The sequence below is a fragment of the Salarias fasciatus genome, chromosome 8, assembly GCF_902148845.1.
Source record: "Salarias fasciatus chromosome 8, fSalaFa1.1, whole genome shotgun sequence".
Classification (NCBI taxonomy): domain Eukaryota; kingdom Metazoa; phylum Chordata; class Actinopteri; order Blenniiformes; family Blenniidae; genus Salarias; species Salarias fasciatus.
The window spans coordinates 6068382-6085421 of record NC_043752.1 but is presented as its reverse complement, the minus strand read 5'-3'; the positions used below and the strand labels follow the sequence as shown (position 1 = coordinate 6085421).

Sequence of the window (17040 nt, the reverse complement as noted above, 5' to 3'; positions counted from 1 at the left end):
TATGAGAAAATCTACCTCAAAAAGAAAATTTGGTTTCACTTGAAACTTTCAAAAAGTCTGGGGCTTTTTTTTGTTGTTGGTTTCAGTAAATATTTTATGCCCATTCACCATGACATATCCTTTTGTTTTGTCCTTTGAATTAAACTGTGGGCGGGTGGTTGCTGGACTCAACCGGGCATCAGTGACTCTTTTGGAGCATTTTTAATGCCAATCGTCGATTGTGTTCTTCTAAAAAAAAAAATAAATAAAAAAAATAACAGCTCAGTAAATAATCACCCTGTAAAATGCCACACCAAGCAGGCAAATGCATGTATATTGTGTTTTCTATATTGATCATTTGTCTATTCTCTACGGTGCAAAGATGAATAAAGTTTAATTCAACTCATTCTGAGGTTTCAACGGATTCTGTCTGACCTTGAAGCTAACAGTTAGCTGCCGACGGCCGCGGCATGCAGCTGAAAGCTCGAGAAAAGGTTAGCAAGTCGACCAAGAGATAGAATTACTTTGTCCAAGTTCTAATGGAGGTTAAACGGTTAGTAGAATCAGCCAAACGGCAGGAAATCGGTCGATTGAGATCATCAACATCTAATTTAAATAAAGATGGTTTAAAGTCTTGATGGTAAAAAGTTTCCCAAAAAAAATTGCAAAAAGTTGCATCAGCTTGACACTTTAAAGGCAACAAAGAAAAGTTGAGATTAGTAAGCACATCGATCTACCGGCAGAGGAACTCATTTCACAGGACGTAGTCTCACAGAGGCCGAGAACTTTCCATCAGTGTTCGTCAAACGTAACAAAATGCAGGGTTTACTGTGTTGCTCTGCAAGAGACAGTAAAGCAACGCCGACAAAATGGGTTCCTCCTTTCACAGCTACAGCAGCGGCGCGGATCACATCCACCTACGTGAGGTTAGTTTTCATGCAACGGAGAGGAGAAGCTGGTTTACGGAACGAAGAGCGAGAGAGGGGAGGGTGAGCTCGGTTAGGGAGGAGGAGGGGGGGGGAGACGTTGGGCGGCGGAGAGGAGGGGGAGGGAGGGGGAATCTGGGAATGCCACAAAGGAAACAAGGCATCACAGATGGAGGACGACAAGGACAAGGAGCGCTTCCACCTTCAGGTTTTCCAGGTCTTTCTCGTATTTCAGCCGGAGCGTGGTTATGTCGCCCTGCTCTTCGCGCCGCCTCATCTCTTCGGTCATGACGGAGACTTGGGTCACCAGCTCCTGAATGCGCTCCTTCAGGGTTGGCGTCTGGGCCGAGGCGCCGTGCGGCGGCGCGCCCTCGTCCGTGGCGCTCTTGCTGGGATTGTCCAGACTCATCATGCTTCTCAGCTCCTCCATCTCCCGGTCGAACCTCTCCACCAGCGTCGCCCTGTCCGTCTCGTGACTCGTTTTCAGGTCCTCCATGCGGCTGGTCAGCGAGTCGATTTCTTTCACACTTTCTTCAGACCGGAGGCGGAGGGTCTCGCTGGCTTTCGCCATTTCCTGTCTCAGCTTTTCAACTTCCTGCTCGTAGCCGTCCTTCACATCTTGCAGCTCTTTTCTGTGCCTGGCCACCAGGTCATGGAGCTCAGTAGTTGGATCCACTGGATCTAAGGGCTCAGCTTCGATCTGGACTGAGTTCTTTGGCACTGCGGTGGCCTCAGACAGCTGATTCTGAAGATCTGATACTTTAGCCTTGAGAATGCCGGCAACTTCTCTTAGCTTAGGACAATTTGGGCAATCCAAGCTACCGATCTGCTCCTGTGTCCGATTCAGCTTCAGTTCTTTTTCATGCTGGACACTGAGCCTAATGGTCATGTACAATGCGTATGCTTCTCTGAGGGAGTCAAGCAGATACTTTGAGGGGTTTTTCTGTTTTCTACCAAGATCAGAACTGGCGAGCGCCAAGGCGAGCAGTTTGTCATCCTGGTCTTGTAACAACCTAGAGGCAATCAGCTTCCAACTGTGCATCCTTTTCTCCAAGCTCCCAATTAACTGCTTGAGAATTACAGCGTTTGTTTCATCGTCGAGCCAGCCGTACGGCGAGGGAAAACCTGCCAGTTCCTTGTTCTCAGCTTCAGCCTGTGGACAAATCCTGTTAATCAAAAACATCAAGCGTTTCTGTGCCATCATCTGCTCCGCCACCTCCCTTTCACAGCTGTGCCTGCTTTCATGGTCTTTCGCTTCGGCGATGCCCAGCAGCTGAGTCCAGAACTCTCCCTCCAACAGCAAGCTCATTTCTTTGACGCCGAGTGGTTCTTCTTCTTCCAAAGAACCAAATAAAGTGCTTCTTAATTCACTGAGCATTCTATCCACATTAACATCTACCTTTGCTAACATATCTACAACCCGGCTGATCGCTTCAGACCTCATCTCAAACTCTTGTGCTACTTGCTTCAAATCTCCTTTCTCATCGACTTGCTTCTCTGTTGCCTCGACACACTCGCCAACACTATCTTCATCTCTGTTTGTCTTAATTTCTAACTTCTCGCGCAGCATCCTTATTTCGTTTTCTGCTTCGGCTAGCTTCTCTCTACTGACTTTCTCCAGTTCCTGGTTTTGTGCGACCAGTTCTCGGTTCCTAGCTTCCAGCTCCACACAGCGCTGCTCTGAAGACTGAAGCCTTGCCTCTGTCTCGGCTAAATTTGCTTGCGACCTCTCCAGCGGTTCACTGAATTGACCTTTTTCTGGCTGCTTCTCCTCGTCTTCGTATTCCTGGAAGCCCAGGCCTTTGAGCGTAGCGTCTTTCAGCTGAAGCTTCTTCTCAGTGTCTTTCAGGGTGTTGCCGAGCTCCTCTAAGGTAACCAGAGCTTCGTGGAGCCTCATCGACTTTTCATTCAGCTCCCTCTCGTAATACTCCCTGTCGATGGCGTTGGCTTGGTTTTCAGCCCGTTCAGCCTTTAGTCTTTTCAGCTCCTCCGTGACGAGGTGATGCTGTTTGCCGCCTTGCTGTCCGATCTGTTCTGCTTTCAGTCTGTCGATTTCCCGGTCGGCCTCGGTCAGCTGGTTGACGATCTCCTGACAGCGTTGTTTCAGGGCTTCGTTCTCACTCGTTAAAAGTTCTATCCTCTGGGAGAGTATCCCGACAGTCATGTCGTTCATCTCCGAATAACTCTCCATCTTAGACAGAGGACCGTAGGGGCTTTTAAGACTTTGTTTCTGAACTTGCCCCATCATGTCCTCCATGCTTGCAAGACGTGCTTCATACTCGCGGATGCTCTCTCCTGCTTTGGCTAAACATTTTCGAATCGTTTCATTTTCTATTTCCTGCTGGTACTTCCAGGTCTCCAACAGCGTCTGGAGTTCAATCTTCTCCGCAGACTCTTGAATGCAGCTGTGGAATTTCAGCACTTTCGCCAGCTCCTTCAGGGTCAGAGGTTTGCCCGTTATCAGGTCTTCCAGCTCTTGAATAGCCAATGCGCTGTCCTCGAGCAGGAAAGTGACCGCTTTCTGGACAGGTTCAGGGGTGGGACCTTCCGGGGCGGGTGTTTTTTGGGGTTCAGAGAAGTAAGGTTCCTTGTTGGGAAGGTGAGAAAGCGAGAGGCCAAGCTGTGCCTGCATATTGCGCTTTTTCAGCTCTTGCAGCTTCAGGAGCTCTTTGGTCTCCTGGTACTTCTTTGTTAAACTCTGCGCTTGAGAACTAACCAGTTCGGGCCTCTTCGTCTGGGGCGCCACATCGGCCTCCAGACCCAAAGGGTGCTCCAGCTTGGAAAAGGGGACCAGACACGTTGGTTAACACACAGCAGGGGACACACAAAGCTTGCTAATAACTCTCTGCGTTAACTACCGATCATTTCCATCCGATTTATATAAATGACATTACAATTAGCATTACAACATAATCCCAAATTATACTGAGGAATAATGATTAAAAAAACAATAAATTCATATTAATTTGATGGAGTAAATCAAAAGAAGAGAAAAGATTAAATGGGCAAGGTTAGTTAATCACAACAGGACATGCACATTGAATGGTTAAAGGTTATTTCATGTGTTAATTTATGCATTATTAGTGTCAGCTGGATGGTTTACTCAAGGACAGAAGGCATACAAAGTCCTACAAACACATTCCAGAAGATTCTGATTCAAAACCACGTCTTGACTCAATGCAACTGTTTTCTGAGAGACGGACATTTAAGCATATAACCCCACTTAAGTGTAATTCTTCAGTTTTTGCTCACTTTGTCCAGAAAAAAAAAAAAAAAAAAAAAAAAAAATTCGAAAAACCTGCAAAAAGCAAAGAAAAATGACACACCCCTTCCTCTAGCCTAACATCTAACACGAACATTTCCCCGTTGGTCAATCCATCGACACGTCAACACACAAGCAGAATAACACATCTCACCTTTTGATCGCGGCGCATTCAGATACAGTATTCAAAATAAATGAATGGTTTGTACAGCGGTTAATAGAAGATGAGGAACTGATGTCCATGCAGCTCATTAGAATTCAGGCCAAGAAGATGATTATTATAAAAAAAAATAAATAAAATAAATAAATAAATACATGTCGATCTAAACAGCTGACTGGAAGAGATGATTTCATTCTAATTTAAAAGGTAAAAACTACAATAGCAAAGCATTAAAAAAATTGTGACAATTTAACATAAAAAATGGAATTATGGGAGGAAAAGATGAACCTGAAACACGGGAACAAAATTAAAACTTCTCAAAATGAATGTTTAGAAGAAGCTGTGTTTATATGAGGATGATGGAAAACTATTCTATTGGGTTTCTAAGAATTTTTTTGTTATTTCGTTTTCCAGATTAGCTTTTCTTACTTCATTTCAAAGAACTGTTTAAAAGTGTTTTGTCTTGTATATCACTTAAATTAACCGGTGATGTTAGTGTTTTGCTTTTTATGTGACTCAATGGCAGATAAGCATCAGGGGAAAAATTATATAGCAGTACCTTTGTACTATATGAATATTGAACACCAATTTTAATTCAATGCATATACACAGATGTATTTGAAAAAAACATATGTACACACTCATTTTTCTTTTCCGCTCATTTCATTGGAACAGTGAAATATCGATATATTTAGGATTCATTACACAAATGAGACGATTCCAAGCTTTTTCAAAATTTCTTTTAAAGTCATTAAAATTAAATATACGACAAAATCTCAAATTACAATAATCATCAAATCAGCGAAACTAGGATATTTTTAGGTTTTTGAACTCAAGAGTGTTAAGAATTTCAAAAACAGTCGAAACCTTTTTATACGTAGAAACAGCTGAAAGAAGAGTTTACTTTCCATTGACATTCACATTTTTGGAACTGTGACTTGATACAATTTCGTGGCCTTGTGTTTTCTGTTCCGGACACTGATATTTTTGTGCATGTTCAGATATAATAATGTCTAAACAAAACGGAATAAATCATTTTAATGAAGTTGGAGCTTGCTGATTGTTGCTTTATATCTAATTGCTCTATAACGCAGAGAGAGGGGATTAACTAGTAGAAGCTCATGTAGCAAAAAGGATCTCAATGTTTCTTCACATGCAATGAACTCATGCAAAAGCCACAAATCTGTAGCCACTTTGTTGCTTCCGGGTCAGTTTGGTTTGATGTTCCGTCACGGTAAAAATACAACATGCAAAGGAAGATGTTACGACATGAAGAGAAGGAATGCGACCGGGCTGAGGGGTCACCGACGCCGCGCCGCGCCGACTCACCGGAGAGATGTACCCGGTCCGGACGTCCTGCTCCCTCTCCAGAGCCGTCCTCAGCTGGAGCTCCAGCTCCTGTTTGTGCTTGTTGGAGTCGAGGAGCTGCTGGTGGCAGCTCTCCAACTGGGACTTCAGGTCCTCGATCTGCAGGGGGGGGAGGAGTCAGGTTATCGTTGAGAATTCACCCCTTTCTGCTTGCTCTGCCGCGGCCCAGTGAACGCACCCCTTGCTTGTAGTTCTCCAGTAGTTGCGTGAGCTCGGCGGTCTCTCTGGACTGAGCCGCGGTGGGCAGGGGGACCCTCCTCTCCTCCCGGATGGGCGTCTTCTCCACCTGTCGCCAGTGTTCCTCAATGACCTCCTCCACTCTCTGCTGCCGCTCCGAGCCGCTCAGCGAGTCCGAGTCCACGCCTCCGTCGCACTCTGTCCTGCCTCCTCCGTCTTTGTCGGGCGCGTGCTCCGGGGCGGCGGAGGACTCGTACCTCTTCCGCCGCTCCTCCCTCCTCCGGCTGCGCTCCAGCTCCCCCGCCTCGGACTGCAGGCTCTCGGCCTCCTGCGCCCGCTGCTGGGCCAGCGCCTGGGCGATGGGCCTGAACTCGGCCCAGTCGAACGTCTTGGAGCGGCCCTCTCGCCGGCGCTCTCGGGCCCGGCTCGGCTTGGCGCCCGATTCCCTCTCCACGGACGACGCCTCGGAGGAGGGCGAGTCCTGAGTGACGTCCGGCCTGACCAGACCCTCCAGGGCAGAGAAGGAGCCGTGGTCCTCGATGGAGCTGGAGAGCAAGTCGGAGGTTAAGAAATCCTGAGAAACTCAAAAATTAAGAATCTGGCAAAAACAAGTAACTACAGAAAAGTATTAGGAAGATGCTCTATTATCTGGATGTTATCAGAGAGACAGCGACTCTACGGTGGTTTTGATTTATTTTATTTTATTTTTTTAAATAAAAACATCAAGTAACAAGTTCTTCCATAATCGTAATCAGTTAAAAGCGCGTTGTTGTGACTCGTGCATACCTTGCTACGTCGGGCGCGGTGGAGGGCCTGACGTTCTTCATGACGGCCTGGATCCAGTTCCTGCGTATGCCAGCTGTCATGGCCGACAGAGTGTGAACGCCTTCCTGGGTCTAAACACAAATGAAATGAAATGAAAGACAAGTCTGAATGACTGAGGTTTTTAGGCCTTGTTTGCACAAAAGCATTTTAGTTTAGTTAAGTTTCGCGTTCACACAGCAACGGTTTGAAAACGATTAGCTATAACAGTAACAATGGCGAGTTCACAACAAAGTTAAAACATCAGACAGATCAACTATTTAGCCTCTTTTTCATGTTTCATGATACATCAATAAAGGACAGGAACCAGAGAATCTCTCACATGAATCTGGAAGCCGTAGTTGCGTTGAGCCTGGTACTCAGTTACATTGTAGCATGTGGACAAGTCGATCTCGCCGTCCAGGTCCGAAGCCTGAAGTCACACACGTTACGCAGCACCGTCACACACAAAGACATCTACACACCCGGTGATATAAATGGAAATCAATAAGTTTACCTCCTCCGCTATGGAATCCTTGTAGTATCTCAGGCTGTGATCGGTCAGAACGAACCAGTACTTCTTCCACTGCCAAAGCAAGAAGAGACAAACTTCAAGCACTTGAACCTGCTTAACATGGCAGCGACTGGAGCTTCTTTGTGAGTATTAAATAAAGATGCATTTTAAAGCCGTCAGGCCACACCCTCGTCTTTTTAGTCTATTGAAAATAAAGATCAAGGTGCAACCGCAACTCTGGAAAGGCCAGGGAGCAGCGGGGACAGTCACGAGGTCAGTGAGCGCCACTCTGTTTCAACTGAGCTGCGACTCTTTGCTGATGACTTCCACCTGTTCGCCACCGTTCCATAAAGTGTGCATACAAGACTATTGGCAGACTGGGACCTGGTAGAAGTACCTGGCCTTGCTCGTCCAGCTTCACCATCCAGCCTTTCTTGAAGTTGAGTAAATCCGGCTGAAAGCAAGAGAAAGTACATCGAAAAGTCAAAATATTAACAGACGAGAAGGTGCAAAAGGACCTCAGAAGCAAATAATTTCATCTTCAGTGATCGCTGTGTTTGTAGCAGCGGGTTAATGGAAACTTTCACCATGTGAGCCAAAGTTTAGAGACTTTAGAGAACGACGTACGGCGAGCCGTTCTGTCAAATCAACACACTGAATTTGCTTTGGGTGAATTTTGGAAGCATGCTAAGCCTTGTGATGGAATTCAGCTTCTGAGACATGGAGACTGCTGGGAGAATGGGTGTGGTTTTAAAAGGGCGAAGTCATTATCTCAAGTCAAAACGTTTCAGAGATGTCAGAATATTCAGCCATCTTTCTAAAAAAAAAAAAAAAAGACGGCACGCTTATGACTAGTTCTTATTTACAGAAACTCTAAAAGATCGTTGATGTTTTCATTTACAACCCAGATGTTTTGATATTTCATAAGTTACCAGGTATTTGTTCAACCCAGAGGCAGAAAAAAAGATCAAGTTTCATGTTACTTTCCAAAACATGAGTCATGTTAAATGGACACAAGCTTAATGTCATGGATCAACATCAAATCTTGACAACATTAAAACAAATTTCAAGTTATGTCATTGAGTAAAACTTGTCACTTTGTAGTTTTCAGATTAAGATACAATTAAATATGATTTAACAGGACAAGCTGTTGAATGAATATTATCCTTGAAGAAAATCAAGCAAGACGAGTTCAAGAGTCTTTTTCTGTGTTTCAGTCCATTTAAAGCCACACTCCACACTGACTGTTTTGCTCCTGCTGTATTCGGTGTGATGGTATCTGAAGTCTTCTGCCGTTCTCACACCAAACAAGCGATCTCCTAAACAGCGTCAGTTCTGGCTGCTGCCGTTTGAAGACACATGCTCCATCAGCTGAGCGGGAGGAGTTGACCCCACCGATTCCAACTTCACCAATGATCATGAGATACGTGGGGAAAAAAAACACCGGTCGGGGTCAACTTCTGCCACATGTGCTCAAGTACTGCTGTCTTAACCTGCTGTGAATCCACACGGTGGCAGAAACACACACACGCATACACACACACATACAGGTGAAGGGTGGGTGACCACAGGAAGCAGTGGGGAACTGTGATTCTCTCTCACACACACACATAAACACTGTTGCTCTTTTCCCACCGACAATGACACACACAAAGCAGAAAACCACACGCAGAGGGAAGACAATAACCTGGAGAGGAGGGGCTGCAGTGCCCCCTGCAGGACGGAGGCTTGTTCTATCACAACCACACCAAGGCCAAAGAAATATCGGAAATAAATACAAAGACATCATGAAGAAAAAAAACCCCTGAAAAGGTCATTTGAAACAGTTACTGCAATGACTAGGAAAAAGTCTTTGGAATAAGGGAAAATACATACAAAAAAAGGTATTTTTTTGTTCCAAAAACCAACTTTCCACTAAGAATCCATTGATTTATTCAAGTTAAGTTGTTCTTTTTCAAACACAGTGTTGCTAATATCCATCAGATGCTGGAGGAGGACGTCCACCCACACTGTTTTGATCTGAGTTACCTAACCCGTCCACCTCCTTCCCATCATCCCCTGCTCTGGCACTGCCGCTGACCCCAGGTCCCCAGAACAAGGACAGGCTTTGTCTGGCGGAGAGCGCCGCCGACACGCCGACCTCTCAATGCTTCACCGCTGAGGTCAGGACAATCTGAAGTGAATCTGAAGCTGCTTCCTTTGGTCGAGGCTCCTCACACCCTCTGATCACAGCTTTAAGGAATGATCACAACCCTCAGCGTGAGCGAGTGTCTCGGGCGACCTTTCCCCTCGTGGAGGTTTGTTATTGCATTACATAACGCAGAGTGAAAGGGTTTACTTGTGGAGTCTTTAAGCTTTTTATCAACAACTGCGTAACTCTTCTCGTGATCGTTGTATGTTCTTATTTGGAAATCTCTGGTCCGTCGACCGACACTCATACACAAGGTTTCAAGCATGTTGGGGTTTTACGACACGTTTTCATTTTGGAAAAGTCTAGCGTTTCCATTGTGATCAACCACCACAGGTGTTAACTTTCCACCATCGCTCTGTGGAAACGTGACTCCGAGTATTTCAACCCAACCGGAGCAGAGAAGAGACTCACCGTCATGACCGACTCGGTGGTCCTCCGATCCAACGACTTGGCTCTTCTCAGGGGAGGCAGGGTGGAGGGAAAGTCCAGCCCCTGGCCCATGTCCTGCGCCTACACGACACACACAGATCAAACACACCGGAAGCGGCAGGTGCTTTCTGCTACAATCTGCTGTGCTCGGGTGGGAGAGGACGCCGCGTCTGCATCTGGAGACTAAATCCATGGCGCGTCTAGCTGGAGGCTGGGTGTGTGCGTCCTTATCGCAGCGTTTGTTTGAGATATTTTCATGTGTGCATGACTGACAAAGATCTGGGGCCGGGAGGACAAACAGTGTGTGCGAATGTGTCGGGTTGTTGTGTTGCTGAGTGGAAGTGGGTGGGAAAGGTGGGGAGGGGGAGTCCCGTCACGGGATGGAAAGTGGAAATGAACACAACGCGTGCTGCTGACCTCTGACCTCAAACCAAAACAAAGAGAGGACAGAGAGAGAGAGAGAGAGAGAGAGAGGATGGAGGGAAAAAAGACTTCCGTTGTGCCATTTGATGCTGGTTAAATCTGCAGCTGAAGAGTCTCGCTCCATCTGGAAATGAACGCCTAGCCGTGTTACCTCTCGGTGGAGGCGCCGGTGCTCGCTTCGGCCCTGTCTGGCTCCGCTCCGCCCCGACTCCTCCACCTCCATCTTCTCCTGGTTCTCCAGCTCCAAGGCCTCCAGCTTCTCGATAACACCGGAGCGACTGCAACGCACAAACACCAAGTGGCATTCAGAGTTTTTACAACAGCTTTCTTCTCTCCTTGAGAGATTGAAACCTTTGACAAGATTCCAAACATCTTCCAACATGCTACAAACATTTGGTTGAGTTTTCCTACGTTAATCTTAGCAAATAGCTTTCGACCAGATGACAATGAGCCATTTCTCAGCAGCAACAATCACCGATTAGCTGGAAGGTTTTTCTTATTCAGGGCTTTTCCCTCAAGTCGGGATGCGTTTGATTGTTTTGCCTGAGACCAAATACACAGCTCTTGGTGGAGGTGTAATGGTTCACCTAAAGTACAGGTTTCCGACCCACGATTCAGTTCCAACTCATCTGCTCAATCTTCAGTTTTTGGCGCTTGGTACGGTTCAAACTCTAATCTTCCACTCATGGTTCAGGTCAAACTCAACAGTTTGGTTTAAACTTCCTTCCTTGACTTCAGAACAGACTTTGGTTTTTGAGTTGTGGGTCTGGTCAAACTTGAGTTTTCCACTACTGGTTCCTTTCAAACGTCACAGTTCGTTCCAATATTCAGCCTCTGTTTAATCATCTGGTTCAAACTTCAGGCTTTGAATCACAGTTCAGTAACTTCCAGATAAAAGTTTGGAAAATATTAGGAAAAAATGTCCAGGCAATACAGATAAGTTGTATTAACATAATTGCAAATGTTCCTAACTTCCGTTATTCACTGAACTATCCAGGACAAGAAAAAATAAACATTTGTTTCAGGAACAGAGCTTCCTGCTCTGCTCTGTGCCAACATGATTCTCCAGTTTCTGAAAAAGGCATTGGCCATTTTTTTTGCCTTTCATATTTATAATCGTAAATTCTTGCTTCAAGTTGGTAATTTTGTACAACAAATGTACTGGGTGGATAAAGAACTGGCTAAATCATGGTTGACCTGATCAGCCAAGGACCCTTCCACCAGCTTTCCTCATCCTCAACTCATCATTATGAAATAGTGCTTTTATGAACAACCACTTCCTGCAGAGATCCATCTCCAGGGTACGGTGAGTGCTTGACCACAGATCCAAGAGCGGCCGATGCTCACTAGTGTCCATTTGCAGCCGTCCTTTGACACAGGATACGGCTGCTCTGACACATTCCCACACAGGCCGTTTGTTGGGTGACAGAGGAATCTGAATTACAGAGGGAAAGGGGGCGAGAGGCACTGGGAAATATTATATTACACTTTAGCCAAAACGCTGCCCTTATTTGGGGACTCTTCCAGCTAAAAGCGGCTGTCCTTAAAAGGGAATGAAGGAGAGGGGAGGAGGACAGGGACAGTTTGAGACCAGACCACTACTGTTGGTTGCCTTTTAGTTTTTTTCTTATTCAAAGTCTCAAGCAACCTGACGTAAAGTTGTCAGCTGCTGGGCAGGATGATCTCTAAATGGGATGTACTGAACTCCTTCAGTCTCTCTCGATTGTTACACTGACGTTCCTGCTGGATTTCTTCATGTTCGTTTAACTTGAATGGCGCTCGGAGTTAAATGATATGAAGGAAAAGGTTTTTGCCTACAGGCTGACAGTCTGTGTCCACAGATTAACAGCTGAACACAACCTGTGTTCCACAAAACTTGTGTTCCTGAAGAGACGGTGAGTGTGTCAGGGAGAGCAGTCAGGGATCGCTTCACACTGAGGTGTGCTGTGAGGGGGGCAGACTGGCTGTAAACGCACAGTTCAAATCGATGCCGCAGTGCCTCCAGTCGTAAACAGACTCTTGTAATTTGTGTCTGGGCCGAGGCCGATGAGTTAATCTGACAATGCTTTGTGTAATGAGGTGGATGTCTGACTCGGGGGGGGGGGCTGGAGGGGGTCATATAGCAGCCCTGCTTCCTCAAACCGACTCAAACCCTGAACTGGCTCAAGTGGACCGGGAGAGCGAGCGGTGTGTTTATGAGGCACTCCTACTACTTTCCTCTCCTCCTTTTCCTCCCGAGTAACGCATACACAAAGAGATGTGAATAGAAGCAGGAAGCTGGCTCCGGGAGGAAAAAGATGACCCCCGGCAGCCCCCCCCCGACACATCCCACCCTCTCCCAGCTCACCCACTGCAGAACAGCAGGCAGATTACTGAATGGAAATTATAGAGTGTGTTTGTACAGTCTGCGCTCGCTGTGACACTGTTGATTTAGAAAGATTGGCAGGAAGAAGAGATTATCAAGTAAAACACAGGAGAGGATGAGAGGTAGGGATGCCGTCTGCAAATCCAGCCTTATCTCGCTCATGTATATGTGAGCAGACTGAAAGCCTCCTGCGTCACAGGAGTGTGTGCGTGTGTGTGTGTGTGTGTGTGTACACACACATGCCTTTAAAAGGATAAACTCGCGGCTCAAGTATTTCTAGAGCACGGTGTCTGTAGCAGGGGAAGTGAAATTCCAAGAAGGTTCCAGGTGCGCCGGGTTAAACCACGGGGCTGATTGGACGCTTCACCTGCCAGTTGGGACGTTGCCGCGGCGACTAAAATCTCTGCGCCTACAGCCTGACCTGCTTTCGTTAAACTGGCCACGTGGACCCGGCGCTGCAACGACGCCAAAACGGTATTGTTTACAAACCCTTCATGGAGGATAGTTATAACCGCTCGGAGTAAACACGGTCGCGTTCCAGTGAGAGGTTCAGGATTCATCTCTAGTGCTCCCACTTCAGTTTCAGAGAGAGGGTGAGGATATTTTCCAGTGGAACAGGAAAACGTTCACAGCGTTATCAGGGTTAAATTTTCCATGATGTTAGTTAAAGAACAGTGGCTAACCTCCTCTCGGGGCTGAGGATGGCCTCCCTCTCCTGTCTGTCGGGACTCCTGAACCGACTCCTCTTCTCCGCCTTCCTGGCCTCGGCCTCCAGCCGCCGGGAGCGCGGCGTGTCGTGGTGGCTGTAGGCGTGTCCGCCGGCCCTCTGGTTGGCCGGGTGGCTGTCGGTGCTGGTCACGGTGCTGCCGCTGGCGTCCGAGTCCAGGGAGCTGACCGAGCCGCTGATGTGGGAGCCGTTTGAGAGCAGGGAGCTGCCGGAGGGGAAGGGGTCGCTGGGGGCCGGGGACAGGCACCGAGGGACTCCACCCAGGCTGGAGCAGGAGCCGGTCGGGGAGAGCAGGTCGCTGGGCGGCTGCGGCGTGGAGCCATGCAGCGCCAGGACGCCCCGGTCCACTTCGTCGCCGTTGACCGAGCCTGCGTCGGAGCCTTGCCCGACCGACATGCACTCGCCTGGACACAAGAACACAGCTTAACTTGCCGTTTGGAGCTCACTGGACTGACTGGCGGCGGCAGCCTCCCTACCTGCAGAGGGCAGCGGCGATCCAGGAGGCAGGTCGGCAGCGGCCCACACCGCCGCCCCCTCCGCCTCCCTCTGGTTCAGCTCCTCTTGCCAGATGATGGAGCTGGAGTCTGGAACCTTCTCCGCTTCGGGGATACCTGAGCCCGTCACTGCCACCTTGGCTGGACCCGGCTCCTGGATGAGGAACGAGCACAGATTGTAAAAAGGAGACGACGTGACACGAATCAACCGCCCGTCCACCACGCGAGAACAATACCTGCGACGTTGCAGGCTCTACTTTGCGCTTCTTCTTCTGGTTTTGTTTGTTGGTTCGGGGATATACAATCAGCTGTTCGCTCCACCTGATGAGTCAAAACACGTTTCAGAGGTTTGTTCACTCAAAACAAGAAAACATTTCTCCAAAAACAAAACAGACATCTAGAGAAAAGTTACCCATTGATGATTTCTTTGTTCTCTCCTCTGATGAAGTACTCCTGCTCAGGGGTGACGATGCAGAGAGAGTTCTTCTGGCCCGTCTTGGGCTCGGCGTCGATGACGTCCGTACAAAGGTTCATGTTCACCGTGCCCTGAGGCAGCGTGCTCGGCTGGAGGAGACACAACGGGACAGATTACATACAGAAAGTTTTCACTTTTAAGGAGTGGAACCATTTCAAATTGCATGACAAATAGACAAACAGCTGGATAATATTAATAACCACATAAAAATATAATGAACTACAGACAACAAAATCTGAGTATTTGATATTTGCTTATGCCAAATCTCAAGACAATCTCAACATTTGAGCCAGAAATATCACGTGAACCAAAGTATGCACGGCTACAGCGACGCTGACCTTTGGCCAAACTCAACCAACTCACTGAATCAAATCAGTTCCAGTCAGATTAAACATGTGAATCAAATTTAAACAAACTTCTTTAGGAGGTCCCGAAAATACCACAAACGTTCTTGATCTTTAGCCTCCAAAACTTTATCGGGTTTACGGACGAAAATTCCTTCAAAGTCTGAGAAAAAAAAAAAAAACTTGACAAAGAGTCTCTGTGCGAACTGGTAGATGTGAGTACGGGTAATTGGGTGAGAGATCCACATGAGAGCCCAGTTCTGTCACCACCGTTCAGACATGAAGAAAGACAGAACAGGATGGTCTGAAACACGGCTGTGTTCCTTCGCTGGGTGGATGTTCTCCCAACCAAACTCTCATATCATCGGTATTAAACCCAAACAGGGGAGGTCTGAGGGGGAACACATGCCTCAGTGGACTGGGCTCCACAGCTTTCAAAGAAAGTCTGAACCAGGCTTTTGCTCCTTCGTCAAGCTGTGCTGGGTCCCTACAGTATGAAGCTGTTAACACCAGCTCGCCATGGCAACCGTGCACATCCTTTTGACTGTAGAGCCGGCCGACTGAATGGAGGAGAGGACAGGAACAGGGCGGCAAAATAAAGCGGCTTTGTGTGTGTTCTCGGCGAAGGACACACGGCTGTATGAGCTTTGTAGAGCCGACACCGGTCCTCGGTGGAAGAAATCCCGAGGTCACTTCCCTGGATGGGCTACCGGAGGCGTTTTGGAGCGTCTTAACATCAGAGCGAGGACGTCGCCGTGCACTTCCTCTACCGGCCCTGTGCCGCTCTGTTATCAGGCCTCGCTGGGCCGCGCCGGCTGCAGATGTAAAACAGGTGCTGGCTCTCCTTCCAGCTCCTTTTAAGGCCACTGAACACAGATCCAGCTTTATTAAGATCTGCCTGTAAAAACCCCCGGGGGCTGCCAAATATGGCAATTACGCGGCGTCGTACTTCAGGCCTCAGACGCTGTGGAAGAATTTCCTCCGCTCGGGAGAAAAGGACAGAGTGTGAGAAGAAGTGGCAGCGGCTGACAGACACGCGAAACCCCTCAGAGCGGTGAAACCAACGCCGCTTTAATCGGCCTGCTGGGTTTGCGACGGTGAGAAACTGACAGGCCGTGCAGAGAATTAGGCTCTACAGGTATCTGATAACAAGAAGGCCTTCTCACTGCTCCAAGAACTAGTGAGAAACATTTATCTGCAATCAGATTAGTCATTGCTTTTATGAACACTGGAAGTAAAGCGGAAACGTGACATTGAATCAATGACTGCTTTTCTAAAACATGATAAAATCCAGCATAATTGTCACACTCCAACAGGAAACGTTTCCCATTGAACAGATGAAATGAAAACCCCTCCGCTGGCCTGCTGGATGGAAAGTTTTAGCTAAAAAAGAAAAAAAAAGAAAGAAAGAAAGAAAGAAAGAAAAAAACTGCGGGAATCAAGTGTCGATAAGAGCAAGACTGTGTGCAAAAATATGCAGCAAGGAATTTACATACCACGAAAGGGATTCAAGACGGGGCTATCGCCTAAAATGCTAAACATGTAGCCGTGAGCAAAGACTTCCCAAGATAGTAAGGTAAAAAAAAAAAAATCTCAATTATTCAACCTGTGATTCATTCATCTACCCAAATGACTGAATGGAAAAGTGTTGCTTCTTGTATAAAATATTGAGATTCGGGGAATCTTAGTCAATTCCCACCACTAATATTTATGAAAAAAATACAGAAAAAGTGTCTCCAGTTTATTCAGGAAGCAGCAAAGGTCACTGGGTCAACATGGTCATCTGCCATTGGTGAATATACAAGGTTAACAAGAGTCACAACAGTTTCAGTCATGATTATTGAAGGGCATGAACAATAAAACGGGGTAAACATATGTAATGTAATTACTCAAGAAGGGACTTTCCGATGAGATACAGGAAACTGTGGTTGGAATTGATTTACAACAAGCAGTAACATTTTATACAACATTTCTTTTTCATTTTTCCAGCATAACCCCCCCCCCCCCCCCAGAGCTTCAACATTTCCACAAAACCTAACTGGTCACCACTTCCTGTCATTGTTCCGGCGCCTCTTAAAGGGTCTGCACTACAAAAACAAAGGCTACGAGCCTTTCCATTCTTCGACAGAACCAATAAAATGTTACAGTGACCGAAGAGCTCAACAGCAGAACTCTTTTGAAGAGACTTTAATAAACAGCGGCTTATTAAAAGTGAATTTGCCGTCATAAAAACGCGCAGCGAAGCAGAGAGGAGTGTGAAGCCGGCTCCTCTCTGTTGCTCTCTGCTGTTAGGTGGAGCCTGGATGACTCCAGTCCAGTTGATCCCGGCGCTGACAGTGTAAGCGCTACTTGTTGCTTGGAGACGTGCCCTCTGCTACTGGCACCAAAACAAAAGACAGAGATCT

General features: G+C 47.1%; 1 protein-coding gene across 5 annotated transcripts in view; it reads right to left on the bottom strand.

The window, feature by feature from the left end:
- Positions 1-17040, bottom strand: part of LOC115392934 (myosin phosphatase Rho interacting protein) — a 33294-nt gene that overhangs the window by 4783 nt on the left and 11471 nt on the right. For 3 of the 5 annotated variants that reach the window (XM_030097625.1, XM_030097626.1, XM_030097624.1), the window contains 13 exons: positions 14229-14380; positions 14053-14137; positions 13799-13970; positions 13279-13726; positions 10382-10508; positions 9790-9888; positions 7585-7641; positions 7191-7259; positions 7017-7106; positions 6659-6768; positions 5874-6417; positions 5657-5794; positions 1108-3681 (listed from right to left, as the gene is read on the bottom strand). In XM_030097625.1, coding sequence (XP_029953485.1) covers positions 1108-3681; positions 5657-5794; positions 5874-6417; positions 6659-6768; positions 7017-7106; positions 7191-7259; positions 7585-7641; positions 9790-9888; positions 10382-10508; positions 13279-13726; positions 13799-13970; positions 14053-14137; positions 14229-14380 — 4665 coding nt within the window. The remainder of the gene's footprint in view (positions 1-1107; positions 3682-5656; positions 5795-5873; positions 6418-6658; positions 6769-7016; positions 7107-7190; positions 7260-7584; positions 7642-9789; positions 9889-10381; positions 10509-13278; positions 13727-13798; positions 13971-14052; positions 14138-14228; positions 14381-17040) is intronic. The other 2 variants (XM_030097627.1, XM_030097628.1) reach the window with 2 other exon arrangements.